Below are 14,974 nucleotides of genomic sequence, written 5' to 3'. Positions count from 1 at the left end.
GGTTTGAGAAGTACAAGTGTTTTCTGTAATAATGCTATATGTCTTCCCTTGCATTGTGTAAAACTGCACAGTAAAAATGACAGAGATCATGGGGAAAATATTGCTGGGGGTGACTCCCTGTCTATCTGCAGAAGTCTGTGTCCGGAGTTCTGGTGAAATCGCTACCAGCCCTGATGTAAATACTTGCGGACTGATTGCTCTGCTCGGTTTGCAAGTAGGATCGCAGTCTGCTCTGCGGCTCTGTGTCCCCGACACCTGCTCCAGCTACTCCCAGATGCAGGGCCTCCAAGACAGCTTTTCTCAGTGTTTGTCGGACCTGGTGTATCACAATTAGAAATGTGATTTGGGAGTGTCAATCAGTGTGTTTTGCAGAAAGGAAGTGTGTTCTCAGATGCTTTGTCTACCTTCGCACCTTCCACAGGTGGCTTCACGGAGTATCTCTTAAAACCACTCAACCAGAAACGTCTTGCATGAATGGAAGGTGTTCGTCAGGGTGTTCACTTTGTTTGCCGAGTCTGTGAATTCTCTACTGCAGATTCTCTTTATTATTGAGAAAGCTTGCCCCTGATAACATCAACATATTACTGTGCTCAAAGAAACGATAGTGTCTGTTATATTCACGTCATCCCCTTATTTTCTGATTACTTACGACAAAATTCATGTTTTGGAAAAGTGCTATACCTGGCTATGCTATATATGCATTTAAAAATCATTTGTCCTATGCTAGGTCTACATTGGGAATGTACATTTTTCATTCATTGTTTCTCGAACATTTTTGCATGCGAGTACCTGTCTCTATTATTTTATCTTTCTACTGGCCCATTCGAACTACTACTAATAATAATCAAAATCTTATTTCTGGCTCATGACTGAGGATAATAATGATGGGAATAGCACTAGTAATATCATAGCTAACTTTTATTGGGTATCTTCTCTTATGTACCATGCATTGTGCTAAATGCCTAATACATATGATCTATATGTGGTCTTCACCATAATCCTATATGTTTCAGCTACTAATATCCTTATCTTATCGATGATGACACTGAGTCTGTGCCAGATTAAAGGATTACCCCAATTCACACATCTAGTGTATGTTGGAGTAGGTGCCCCCACTTGGTGACAGTGTACTCTCCTTCATCGCCTGTGAAGCTGCTGTGCTTTTTATTTTTTATTTTTATTTTTTTAATATTTAAATTTAATTGAATTTTTTCTTTTTTCTTTTTTTTAAATTTCAGTATATTACGGGGGTACAAATGTTGAGGTTACATATGTTGCCTTTGCCCCACCCGAGTCAGAGCTTCAAGCGTGCCCATCCCTCAGATGGTGTGCACCGCACCCATTAGGTGTGAATATACCATCCCCTCCTCCCCCTGCACCTGCCCGACACCCGATGAATGTTACTACTATGTGTGCACATAAGTGTTGGTCAGTTAATACCAATTTGATGGCAAGCATATGTGGTGCTTCTTTTTCCATTCTTGGAATACTTCACTTAGTAGAATGGGCTCCAGCTCTATGCAGGATAATGCAAGAGGTGCTAGATCACCATTGTTTTTCGTGGCTGAGTAGAACTCCATGGTATACATACACCACATTTTATTAATCCACTCATGAATTGATGGGCACTTGGGTTGTTTCCACATCTTTGCAATTATGGATTGTGCTGCTATAAACATTCAGGTGCAGGTGTCTTTCTTATAGAGTATCATTTGTTCTTTTGGGTAGATGCCCAATAATGGGATTGCTCGATCGAATGGTACTTCTACTTGTAGCTCTTTGAGGTATCTCTATATTGCTTTCCGCAGAGGTTGCACTAGTTTGCAGTCCCACCAGCAGGGTAGGAGTGTTCCTATCTCTCCGCATCCACGTGTGCTTTTTAAGTGATTATCGTCGAGAGCCCTTTGCTCCCCCGCCCCCATTCTCTTGCTTTTACAGGCGGCTGTGCAGTGAGTAACTGCACGTGTGATTGGCACTCTTGTTTTATACGACGCCTTCAGGGAATTTTCCAGCAGAGGAATTTCGGAATAAATGGTCACCTTCATTTACCTTGTTATGCTTTTCCCATTATCCTCCCACAAGTTAACATAAACCACAGTGGGACATGGAGGTCCCTATTTTCCCACACCCTCTCCAAATTTTTGTTACATCTTTATAAATTGATTTCTTTATTTTTAAAAATGCAGAGTCCTACTGGGTGGGGCCCAGCCATCTGCATTGTGGGCAAGCTTCCGAGGTGACTGTCGCACGTGCTCCCTGGCTCTGGCCTGGGACAGTGCTTGTGAGCAGTGATACAAGGACACCATTTACAGAAATGGGCCTGGAAGTCAAAGACGGAGTTTCTGGCTCCAGCTCTGCAATTTACTGTCACTGCGACCCTGAGGGGAGTCATTTCACCTCTCGGTCCCTCTGTTTTCCTGGCTATAAAATATGTATGATAAACCTTCCCTGCCTGTGGTAAAGAAAAAAATGGAATAATGCATGCAAAAGCTCCAGAGAGCTAAGAAATGCAACCCACACATATTATTATTATCATAACATCTAATTTAAAGGAAGATGTCACTAAAATAAATGAGTAAAATTTTTAAATAAATGCAAAATTTAAAATATAAATGTACCAAAGCGATCCCTTATAAAATCCCTTAGGTTACTATTAAAGATCTAAAATCATACACTCATTTTTTTTAACGCTATTTGTTGTTAAGAAAGCAATAGCAAACTATGTATTACGTTGACATAAGTGTTATTAGAACCTCCTCTCGATAGCTCAAAACTATAAATGAAAACCTAAATAGCCAACTGAATCAAACTGAGATGCCCTTTGGGAACTATAACGTAACAGAGATCAGTTGGGCATTTAATCAGCGGCGGTGGAGGAAAAAGAAAAGCCACTGATATATTTTCTTAGTGAACCAAATTACCAGAAAAGAAAAGAACTCATTCCGGGAACCACAGCTGGTCTCGTCGAACAGGCAGGTAGTTTCAGACAACGCCTCAACAAATACCGTGGAGTACTTATGTGCCAGACATTATCAGCATGGAATTTATAATCTAATTGGAGGAACGATGGATATGCGAGGATAGTTTAAATACTAGTCAGTATATAGACTCATGGAATCTCATGACACATATTTCAAATAAAAGAGAAGTTAAAAAAAAACTCTTTTTTGGCAGACTGGCATTCACTACTTTAGATTTAATATCTCATGGGTTTCCTTTCTGAGGGAACTATACGGTTCTAGTCAGATCATGATTTTTAAGAGAAATTTGGAAAGTGAGATAGCTCATACTAAATATGGTTTCAAAAATTCTGATTTCTGTTAACAGCTTTTTATTTTCTTAACTTTTGTGCCACACACACAAAATAGAATCCCTGAACACTAAGGGGTTCCTTTAATAACCCAGTCTTCCCAAGAGACAGAGGAATGTACGCAGGTCATATTTGCAGTGTGTCAGACTTAAAAGAAAATTAAATAACTTACTTAGCGAATCTCCGTTGAGCTCTTTCCAAGCATGTATATTGATAATTTTGTTGAATTTAATTTGAAGAAGAGCTGCATGGGGAGATTTCGCCTTACCTGGCTTCCCCCTGGCCTTTGCGGTTATTAGCTGTTGGTCGCCAGGAGGTGTCATTAATTCAGGACGGGCTGTGGACTGCAGGCATAGGTTACGGTTTCTAAACGCCCATTCCTCTGTGGGGTGGATAGTCAACGTCAGGGAAGTCTGTGAGCAAGTAGGGTAGCCTCTGCCCGGCTGGGTGTGGGAGTAACAGATAAGGACACTGGCTGGTTCTTACACTGGCTTGGTCCATTTTTGTTGCAACTGCTTCTTGGTGAGCAATTCACGTTAGGCGTGAAGACATGAAGATATCAATTTAAATGCTGTCTAGATAGGAAGAATATACTTTTTTATCATTAGAAATTATAATTAGAAATCAAACCAATTAGGAATTAGATCCTTAAAACTCCAGAATCACATGATCCAAACGATTTCTCTTCGTATTACGGTTCTCATAAGGGCAAAGCCTGTGCGCCTGCAGACCACAGATAACGCAGATCAGACTCCAACGCCAGAGCTCTGGTCTCGACTGAAAGTGCATCCGCGGTTAGATTTCCCTCCTCTGCCTCTTATCTGGAAGCTTCCTTGCTTGATTCTTTGAAGGAAATGCTGGGTGCTCTTTGAATCCAACCTTTTATTTTAGCCGGGAAGCATCGTGTTTGGGCTTGGCATGTGGTCTCAGCCTGTCTTTGTGGGCTGAGTTTCCCGTGACCGTTTGACCGTCAGGGGCTTTTAGGTCTGTCTTAGGCAGCCTGGTGGATCTGGCGCCCAGGAAGGTTCCCACTGGTCTGTGCTGGTGCTGACTGGTGGGGCAGAGGGTTTCCCAGGCGTGGTGTGGGTGGGGTAGGGTGGGGGAGATGTTTGTCCGTGGCAAATGGTTGGCGGGGTCCCCCTTCCCCTACCCCCTCACCTCTCCCACCCCCTCCACCTGTGTCTCTGGGTGCGGAGGAGATGCACGGTGGCAAAGAGCCTTCCCCGATCAGGTCATTAGTGTGGCTGTGTCTCTCCTGCAGCTTCTGCCTACTTAGCCATTTAACGAACCACGGCAGAAGGGATTTAAAACTCCGTGTATATCTTCGATATCCTTCCGTTGCAAGGGGAGCCGAGTCTCACCTTCCTCTAGAGGCTAATCGTCGGTGTGGCTCTTAACGCCTTCCCCTTGCTGGGGGTGCCAGTCTGTCTGGGGTCAGACGAACACCAGGTGCGTTTGAGGAAGGAATGCACTTACCGGGGGCCTTCTGTTTCCTGGTCAGGGGTGGGAATCGCCAGATCTCGGTGGCCTTCTATTTGTGGGGTCCCACCGAGACCCCATGCTGTGCCGTTTCTCTGGTCCTGGGTCCCAAACCAGGTTGCCTGCCCCTCGTCTCTTTGCAGAGGTGTCTTCTGGTAGCTTTTTGTGCCATCCCTAGGGTTCATCCCTATGTTTAGGGGGAAGGGTAATGGAAAAAAAGGTCTCCATGTCAGGAGGACGTATAGGCCATATATTTTAATTGGTCCAGGCTGCACTCAGTAAATGAAGTTGGTAAAAATAAAAAAAAAAAAAAATCTTCATTTTGGGCCATAGTCAACTTTTTCCCCCCTTTTGATCTACAAGATCAAGAGGTTTGGATTAGGGCTGGGCCCGGTGGCTCACGCCTGTAATCCTAGCTCTCTGGGAGGCCGAGGCGGGCGGATTGTTTGAGCTCAGGAGTTCGAGACCAACCTGAGCAAGAGCGAGACCCCGTCTCTACTAAAAATAGAAAGAAGTTAATCGGACAACTAAAAATATATAGAAAAAATTAGCCGGGTGTGGTGGCTCGTGCCTGTAGTCCCAGCTACTCAGGAGGCTGAGGCAGGAGGATCGCTTGAGCCCAGGAGTTTGAGGTTGCTGTGAGCTAGGCTGACGCCACGGCACTCACTCTAGCCCGGGCAACAAAAGCGAGACTCTGTCTCAAAAGGAGGTTTGGATTAGGTCTTTTTCATGCAGTTCCACATGTGAACACTTTATAATTCTGATACTGTTTAGAGAATTTAAAATAGAGCTTGCAGATGATTGATGTAGCTCACATCATCCTCTCTGCCACCTGCTGTAATGGATTCCAGCTCAGTAAATAAACTCTGTCATCCTTGAATGAAATGTGCGTGTGAGTCAGAGTCAATGAAATCGGAAGCTTGTTCTAATTTCATGTCGATGCTGACGAGGAAATTATTACAAAGTCAGCCTATGTATGAATTATCTTCAATTTCAACATTGTATGTAATAATACTATTTATTCAATAAAACCATTCCCTTGGCTTATTTTTCAGAGTTAATTTAAAAATCAGATTTCTGCTCCCTTCCACCCTCCATGGCTCTCTGTATTGGCACGTCATATAAATAAACATGTCACCAATAACTGTCACGTGCCAGGAGCCAGGCTAGGTGCTGGGTAGATTGAGAACCTTGACCCACTTCACTTTCTCTCGGTGCTGGCTTAGTTCTGTATTTGAAGACGTGTAAGACTGAAGATTGCAAATATGGCCTTCCAGAGTTTAAATTCCTTCCGCCTTAGTTTGTTAAATGACTATGCAGACTTCTGTCTGTGACCTCGGCAGCCTTGTGTCTGTCCAGGGTTTGTGTCAGGGCGTCCCTCAATCTCATTAACCGTGCTTGCCTGCATCCTTGCGAGGAACGGTTCTGCCAGGTGCCAAAATGCCCGAACAGATTGTATTGTATCTTCATTTGTCCTTATTCATCTCCAGCTCACTTGGTATCAACCCAATTAGGCAAAAAGTCAATTAAAATGTACCATTAAATATGCATTTTCTACATTTTCTGAAGAATGTGTAAAATTAATGGACATTCAAGAACCAAGAAGACTACAGAGTAGTTCAGTTTCAGGCCAGTTATTGTCTTGGGGTGGCATTTGCTTCTCCGTGTCCCAGTTCGCAGTTACAGCGAGTGTGGGAAGCTGTGGTTTAGCCCACGTCTTCCTGCCGGGCTCCTGCCTGCGGAATGCAGGTGCTGCCTGCTGCAGGGACATCAGTTTCGTGTTTTGACAGCTTTGTGGCATGTGCAGGTATTTTTCTCCGTGTTCGAACAAGTTATTTTTTTTCTTTTTTACTTTTTAATTTTTTTTTGTTTCAGCATATTGCAGGAGTAAAAATGTTTAGATTACATACATTGCCTTTGCCCTACCTGAGTCAGAGCTTCAAGCCTGTCCATCCCCCAGATGGTGCACACCACACCCATTAAGTGTGAATATGCCATCCTATCCTCCCCCTTCCCGCCTCCCCCTCCCATCTTAACTAACATTCTGTAAAGTAGAACATTTTGAATGCACATATCGATAACTTTCATACCTATATACATTTGTGTAACTACTGCCAAAATCAGCATATGACACTGTTGCTTCACCTCAAGGTACTGTGCTGTCCCTTTGCAGCCTCACCATTTCCCATCCTAAACCCCGAACCTGGACTACTTACTTCCATTCTCCATCCATATAGTTTCGTCTTTTTGAGAATGTCGTACAAATAGAAGTAGACCTGTGCAACCTTTGAAACTGCAAGTGGAAATGCAAAGTGGCACAGCCTTTCTGGAAAGTAGGTCGACTGTATCATATGAGGGTGAACATACATCAGTTATAGGCCCAGCAAATTCCACTCCTAGGTATCCGCCCTGGAGAAATAAAGTTTGCCTGACATGAATGTTTATGGTAGCTCTGTTCCTAATTGCTAGAAACTAGTAACATCGTAAATATGCTCCAACAGGGCATTGGACCAACATGTGTGCCATATTTTTACAAAGGAATTCTACTCCGCACGTCTAAAGAACAAACTAACTCTACACACAGCAACGTTGGGAGGCTCATAGGCGTTGTGTTGAGTGAAAGAAGTCACAGGTAGATTCATCCATCCCTTTTTAGCAACTATATTTCATGTAGGTTAGAACTGTTGAACTATGAATCAAGGGCCAAAGAGAAGATCTGTTCAGCAATGAGATTGCTCCTGTGAGCACTGAGGTCGCCAGCAAGCAAAGCATCGTGAAGTAGCATCGTTGGTGGATGCCATCCAGCTTCCACGGCACGGACCCACTTTCGTGTGAAAGAGTTTAGATGTACTGTCCATGCCACGTGCCCTGGTTGTCAGACAGGAACAAAGACATAAGCGAAAGTCACCTCCTTCACGTTGAATTTCCATCTAACACACTGGAGATCATAGTCATGAGTGTGAATACTGCTGGTTGCAGTTCCACATTCAGATTGGCAGTAGGGACGTACCAGTGCCAAACAGCACTGTCTTCACAGATATCTGTGGCAAAAAGAACAGGACTTTAGATCTGAAGATTTCTTTTAAGATAGTTTAATACGATTCTCTTGGTTTCCAGGTGAGGGAATGGCATAGAGATAAAGTAATTTAGCTAAAAAAATCACAGGGTGAATTAATCACAAAGCTTTTACAGAATCCCAAATACCAAGTCCTTGGTTGGCTGCCTAAGATAATACAGAGATTTAAATCATTATTTGGAAGTATTCCTATGAAATTTAAACATGTAAATATGTAACAAATTTAAAGTGAATTAATTTATATTTTCACTTATTTTTAATAAAACATGTATATTATATACCAGAGACTGGGGATAAAATGGCCAAGAAATATCAACTCGCCCTCCAGGGTGCTCCGTGTAGAAGGAGGCAGATGCTGAGGTACATGCGGGATTCTGCAGGGACCTAGAGAGAAAAAGGTCCTCATGTTGCCAAGGGAAGTTAAGGAAAGCCTAATGAGAATCCTCAGAGTCTTCAAAGACTCTTGGCTGTTCTCCAGGAAGAACTGGCACTCTATCCCGGGATTTCAGGGTTTGCCAAACCCCTGGACACTGAGCAGTGGTGGTACTTTTGGAGAATGGAAGAAAGTCAATAGAAGATGCCTGGGATATGAAGGGCTTTCTGACCTGGAGGTGGAAGTAGGTAGGCAGCTACAATACCATGGTTTTTTTTTCAAAAGAAAATTTTATTTAATACTACAGCAAATAGGTCAAATTATTTAGACTTTCATTGGATAATTTTATGTAAGTTTAAATCAAAACTGCACTGTAGAGTCAACTTGGGAGAAAATGGAGCTATTTTAAAGAAAGCAATTACTAATTATGTGTTCTGAGGAATGTTGAAGTATAGTAAGTGCTCACTTAACTTCATTGAGAGGTCCTTGGAAATTGCAACTTTAAGCAAAACAACATATTAAAAAAAAAAACAAGAACAAGAGTTAAGTCCCTACGGCATATTTCTGGTAACAAAAGAATCACCAAATTTCTAAATAAATACTGAAACACTTCTAATGCTGAACATTGAAATAAATGTGAGCTATACATACATCAAAGAACGATTACTAAAATTACAGAAGATAATTATTTCCCCAATTTTTGGTGAATCAGTGAGTGACGGTGGTCATGGTGGGTCAAATTAAGAAACAAATGTCTGCAAAGCAAACACTAAGGATCACCTCCTCCCACATGTGGTTGCAAAACAAACAAGAACAAGTGCAGCAGCTTGCTGAGCACTTTCCTGTCGCATCGTTTATTTTTAAAAAGTTTTCCCCATCTATTTTTTATTTGCATATATTCATGGGATATAAGTGCCATTTTGCTACACTGATGTTGTTTATTGCCATGCATATATTGTATGATTATAGTATACTTGACAATTTTTATTTGACAACAATTTGTATTCATTCATTCATTCCTTTTCCAACGTACTTATTCCAGGTCAGAGTGATGGGTGTCCAGAGCCTGCCCTGGTAGCTCAGGGCCGAGGTGGGAGCCAGCCCGGGACAGGACACCGTCCATCGTGGGGTGCATCACACACACCCACGCTTGCTCAGACGGGACCATGTAGACACCAGTTCACCTAATGGGTGGCTCTGGGATGCGGGAGGGAGCTCTGGGACCCAGAGGAAACCCACACAGACATGGGGACAAGGTGCAGACTCCACACAGACAGTCCCCTCACTGAGAATAAATTTTTTTTTCCTCATCAATGTTATAAGGAAACAACATTGAATGAAACCACATCATTCAAGGACCTGCTGCATTTTATCAAAGCCAGCATCTATTTTATTTTTCAATCGCAAATTATTGTAAGAAAAAAATCCTGTTTCAAACAGATAAGCAGTTGCAAAGAGTAACAATGTTACTTTTTTGTTTTAAGCAAATCATCTTTCAGTGCTAGCAATACCAGGGAATTTCGAGGGATGGAGCAAGTCCGCATTGACTACGAGGGTGGATTGGGGAGCCTAGATATGAGATGTAATTGAATAGAGCTACACACACACACACACACACACACACACACACACACACACACACAGAGTATCAAGAAAACGGGGAAATTTGAACAAGATAGATAGATTGTATCAATATCAATGTTTCGGTCGTGATAGCACCTTACAGTTTTGCGAAATGTTACCATTGGCGGGAACTAGGTAAAGAATGCGTGTGATTTCTTTGTATTATTTCATATTATTGCACGTGTATCCACCATGATCTCAATGCACATTTTAAGAATAGAAAAATACTAACCAACTACTACTTGTATTTATACACAATGTGAATTCCATATAAAGAAGTAAATGAAATACAACTACAAACAATTATGTCAATTTCACCAACATAATGTTGAACAAAATATTGTACATAATGTGATTTCATGTATAGAATCTTCAAAAACACAGATGAAACTAATTATGGTTTCTTTTATAGAAATCTTTAAAAAAAGAGATAAAACTAAACTGTGTTTTGGGAAGGTGGGAGGATGCAGGAAGTTGCCTGGGTGCAGGCAGTTCTCTGTGTTGGTCTGTGTGGTGGTTCGCTGTGAAAGTCCACGAGCCAGATATCAGTGGTCTGGGCACTTTTTGGTTCATTACAGGTCAATAAAATGCATGCATAGGGGAGAAAGAAAATCTCTCTTCAGACACACAAGCAACAAAACAACCACACAAAATAGAACCATCTTGCCAACCAAGGAAAATATTCGGAGAGAAATACATATTTAGTGACTGTACATCACTCACTGAAATACTTCCCTTTTTTCAATTTGCGTGTAAGGTTGCACGAGATACTTCACAGGTAATGACTGTTGTTCATCTTCCTTCAAAGACTCAGGTGCTCTGTGCTGCCCGCGGTGAGAATGCCAGGTTGATAGACAGATGATATGATTGATGGGGAAAATCATGTGTTCACATTCCCGAAACTGCCTTGCTGAAAGCAAAGCTTCCTATTTGATTAGGGGCATTTGTTTTGGTCGAATTGATTTTTTTTCTTGCACTTTTTCTATTTCAACTTGCATTTCTGTCAGCACGTTGAGTTCAGTCAATGGATTTAGTGTTTCCTTTCCCTGGCTGGCAGCAGCCCCTATGTGACTGTTTTGTTAATACACAACAAACGCTTCACTGAAACCTCCACTGGATGTGACCTGGCTGGGTGTGAAAGGCACAAGGAGAGTTCAGTAAATGCTGCCAATCTCTTTCGGCCACGCATGCTGTTCTAGTTTTCAAGATTCTCTTAATGTCCGATTACCTGTAATATATTTTTATAAGAGATTTAGTGATAAAGGCGCATGATAATTCCAGACCAGACAATCCAAGAATGTAGTGAATGAACTGTATGATTTCTCACTGTGGGGCTGCTCTCCCTGTGAATGCGGGATGTTATGAAGTCACACAGCAATAGGGCGTCTCCCAGTCACGCAGGGTGCACTGCCCCGTGTTTTCCAGGACGATCTCTGGGTTAACACTGTAAGTCCCGCACCTGGGGATGCCCCTTAGTTCAGGCAAGTGAGATGGTTGGTTGCCCTAATTTGATTTTTAAAATATAAGATGCAAATTTGCAGTCATAGAATAGAATGATTGCTATAAAAATGCCAATGATATTGGTGTTTAAATATTAAAATAAGTTACAAGTGGTTATATAATAGATTCTTTGAGGGAGGGTCTTCCTAGGTGTATGTATATATATATATGGTTTGTCTGCTTAAGCAGCAAGACCCTCCTTTGAGGTAAAAGTCCATGTATTTGCTGCCCATAGTAAAAGTTTCCGCGTTTCTCTTCCGTGCAGACTCACGGGCTCCAGCGTTCCTGACCTCATTGTGAGCATGAGCAACCAGATGTGGTTACATCTGCAGTCTGACGACAGCATTGGCTCACCTGGGTTTAAAGCTGTGTACCAAGGTATGGCTGGAACACAATTAACAGGTTTGAAAACTCGCGTTCTGACAGAGGGCATATAGACCATTCTGTGTTAGATAAAAATAAAATCAAGACAGAACAGTGCTTATAAATAGGGACCAATTGTTTGCAGCTTCCTTAAAGTCTACTTATGTTTTTAACGTGTGAAAGCTTGACTCGCCGTGATACGTGCGCTTATTATGTCAAAATACACAGTGAGACTGGGTGTGAGCTGTGAGACTGGTGCATCTTTGATCATATCCTATTGATTGGTATTTTTAAAAACCCATTTTTTTATTATGGAAGATTTCAAAATGTGAGCAAACATAGAAAACGCAATATAATGAGCCTGAAAAGACGTACATTTGTAAACTTTGCAAGCCAAACACAAATATTTGAAATGAAAGGTCTGTGCCTTTCATTGTCTTTGAGCTATTTTACAACTCTGCACATTGTAAAAAATGAATAACAATGCAAATGCTTCCTGGCCATTGAAATGCAAATGAACTTCCTGTTCTTCTTTTCAAAATTCTCTTAATATATGCTTATCTATAATATATTTTTGGAAGAGATTTTGTGATAAAGGTGCATGGTAATTCTAGACTAGACAATCAAAGCGTGTTGTGGATGAACCTGTACCATTTCTCATCATAGATCTGCTCCCCCTCTGACGGTGTGATCTTACATAACTCTACTGCAAGAGATGCAATTGATTATTGCTCTGTGGACATTGACCACTTTGAATCTATTTGCAAATTCATTTTAGTGTCTCTGATTATGTATGTATTTTCTTTGAATTCTCCTTTGAAACAGTTTTTAAAAATATCTTACTGGTTCCTTCATTAAATATTGAGTTCCTTAAAATATTTAGCATGCTAGATCTGTATGTGTGTAGGTGAAAATGAGAATATTAATCTGGAGTGCTGGAATTTTATTCGGTTTTACTTTATGAATTTGAGTGAAGAGACAATATGCTCTTATTTTCCAAGTGTATATTGTAGGACTAGTTTCAGGAGCTGAACAAAATGGAACAAGAAGTTACTGCACATGAAGCCAATGAAGCAGATAATAAAAAAGTGTCCACCCAAACAGTAAACAGGGGGATGATATTGTCCTGAGTTGGTGTGAGTGAGGACACCTTGGCATGGCTACGCTCTCTGCACGCGAGTTAAAGTGTCGCAGTGTTAAGAAGTCCTGTAGTAAGAGGACTCAACCGTGAGCGTCCTTATCTATAAAGTATAAGATAGGTTTCTCCTTGCTATACACCCGCGGGGTACTGGGGACTTAATGACTATTTTAATAAGAAATGCTACAAAAAGATTATATTTACATCCCATTCAACGGTTAGGACAAGACTGCAGAGACGATTGCTGAATACTTCCTAGTATTTGGATTTTTAGACCTGACCTTTCACTGAACTTCTACATGACCGTACGGTTATTCAAGAAAGCATGGTAGAGGTATAATATTAATATTTTCCACATGACCTAAATTTGCTACTGCCTTTGGTAGCATCGAAAAGCAGCAGTGAAATACCAAACCTTCCCAGCAGGGCAAATGGCAGTGAATTAATTCTGGCCCAGTTACGACACACGTCATTGTGAGGTTTGCAAGACGCAGAAGGGAGATCCAAGCCTCATTCCCAAAGTGCGAGTCCTTGACCACTAACAGATATGAGGAATCGCAGTTAAAATGTAAATATTCTTCCATGTGTCATCTTTCAGTTGAATGAACACACCACATCAATTGTAATTCCATGTAACTCTAATTAGTACTCCATATGACCTAATAGATATATATTTTTAAAATTTTACATAAAAAATTTGCATATAAATTTGCTATTCATAAATTCTACCTATATATTGTTTATATGTAATTTATATATTTGTACATCATTTGTATATTTATAAATCTATACATAATATATAGGTAGAATCCATATAAATGGCACTTCTCGGAACAATATAGCTGGGAAGCTAATAGAAACACAGGGCATAGTTTCTCCATTTTATATTTTGACATAAAACATACGTCACATATTTAGCAGATGGTTGTTACTCACTAGAAAAGAAACACAGAAACCTGTTCTTAGCTCCAGGTCGGGCGCCCTCACCCCACCGTGGCTTCCAACCCCGAGGAAGGAAGGAGGACAGGAAGGAAGCCCAATACCTGGAAGTTTCCCAAACAATGACAAGTTCGCAATCTGGGTGGCCCCACGCTTTTACGGCTTCTCTGTCTATAGTTACGTGAATTAATCCTGAAGCATTTTTTGCCGCAAAAACAACGTTCAGTTGGAGTTCATCGCACAGGCTGATGACCATGTGTTCATCGTGTTCTGTGTAACTTGCCGTAGCTATTTAAATGTCAGCAGGGGCAAATGAAAGGAAATGCTCCCTGTGCTGTGCTGCCCTGCAGTGACAACAAGCGCATTTGGGGCTGACAGCGAGAACAACTCCAGTGCAAGTATTTGGGTTCAGCGCCCACACTGGACGGTCGTCTCCTACTGATAAGTCGGCACCACGTTGACAAGAAGAGTAGGTGAGGCGTCGTTTAGGCAACTTAATCTGTAACCAAAGTCTCCGCTTGGATGACGACTGGGAAAGTGACGTTCCCTGTGGCACTGAGTATGGGAAAGTAAAATGTGGATCTTTAAAAAAATGAAAATCCAGAATGTTCTAGTTTAAAATCATTGACAACCCTCGCAGGCCCTACAGAATCTTTTGTGAACTGGCTACCAAACCCCATATTCATCTCTCACATATATATTCTATGTTCCTGGAACTTCCAGATCGCAAATACCCCTTTTTCCGTCTCTTACCTTTGCGTGCAATCCTTCTCCAGCAATGACCACTCTTCTGTGAACACACCACGTAGATGATTTACCCGTCTTTCTGTCCCAACTCAAAGATCACTTTGCCCAACAGTCCTAGCATGCCTGGATTGCATTGTTGCTCTTTCTACACAAGCCTGTACCACCCCAAGTGGCATCTGTCACCGGGGCCCTTTCGTTGTCTCTGTCCCCGGCAGATCAAAGCTCTGGGATGCAGGAGCCTCTCTCTGTACGCCCCGCACCTGCGCAGCCTCTGGAGCAGGTGGAGGGCAGGTAGCTGCTTTTTAAATGAATGCAAAGTAAGAGAACATATGGATGTCCCAAGTCGTAGCCAATTCCTGTACCGTTTAGAGCTTTGTACCACTATGTTGGGGCATTTGTGCCTTTTCAGTAGTGTTAGACCCACTC

At 41.7% G+C, this 14,974-nt stretch overlaps 1 protein-coding gene across 1 annotated transcript in view; it reads left to right on the top strand.

The window, feature by feature from the left end:
• Positions 1–14,974, top strand: part of CSMD1 (CUB and Sushi multiple domains 1) — a 1,519,798-nt gene that overhangs the window by 1,204,917 nt on the left and 299,907 nt on the right. Inside the window, 1 exon segment of the mRNA XM_012645868.1 lies at positions 11,627–11,739. Within this exon segment, the coding sequence (XP_012501322.1) occupies positions 11,627–11,739 (113 nt within the window).

Source organism: Propithecus coquereli, unplaced genomic scaffold (genome assembly GCF_000956105.1).
Source record: "Propithecus coquereli isolate 6110/MARCELLA unplaced genomic scaffold, Pcoq_1.0 Scaffold238, whole genome shotgun sequence".
Lineage (NCBI taxonomy): Eukaryota > Metazoa > Chordata > Mammalia > Primates > Indriidae > Propithecus > Propithecus coquereli.
Note: the sequence above shows the minus strand (reverse complement) of the source record. Positions and strands in the feature narration are given on the sequence as shown.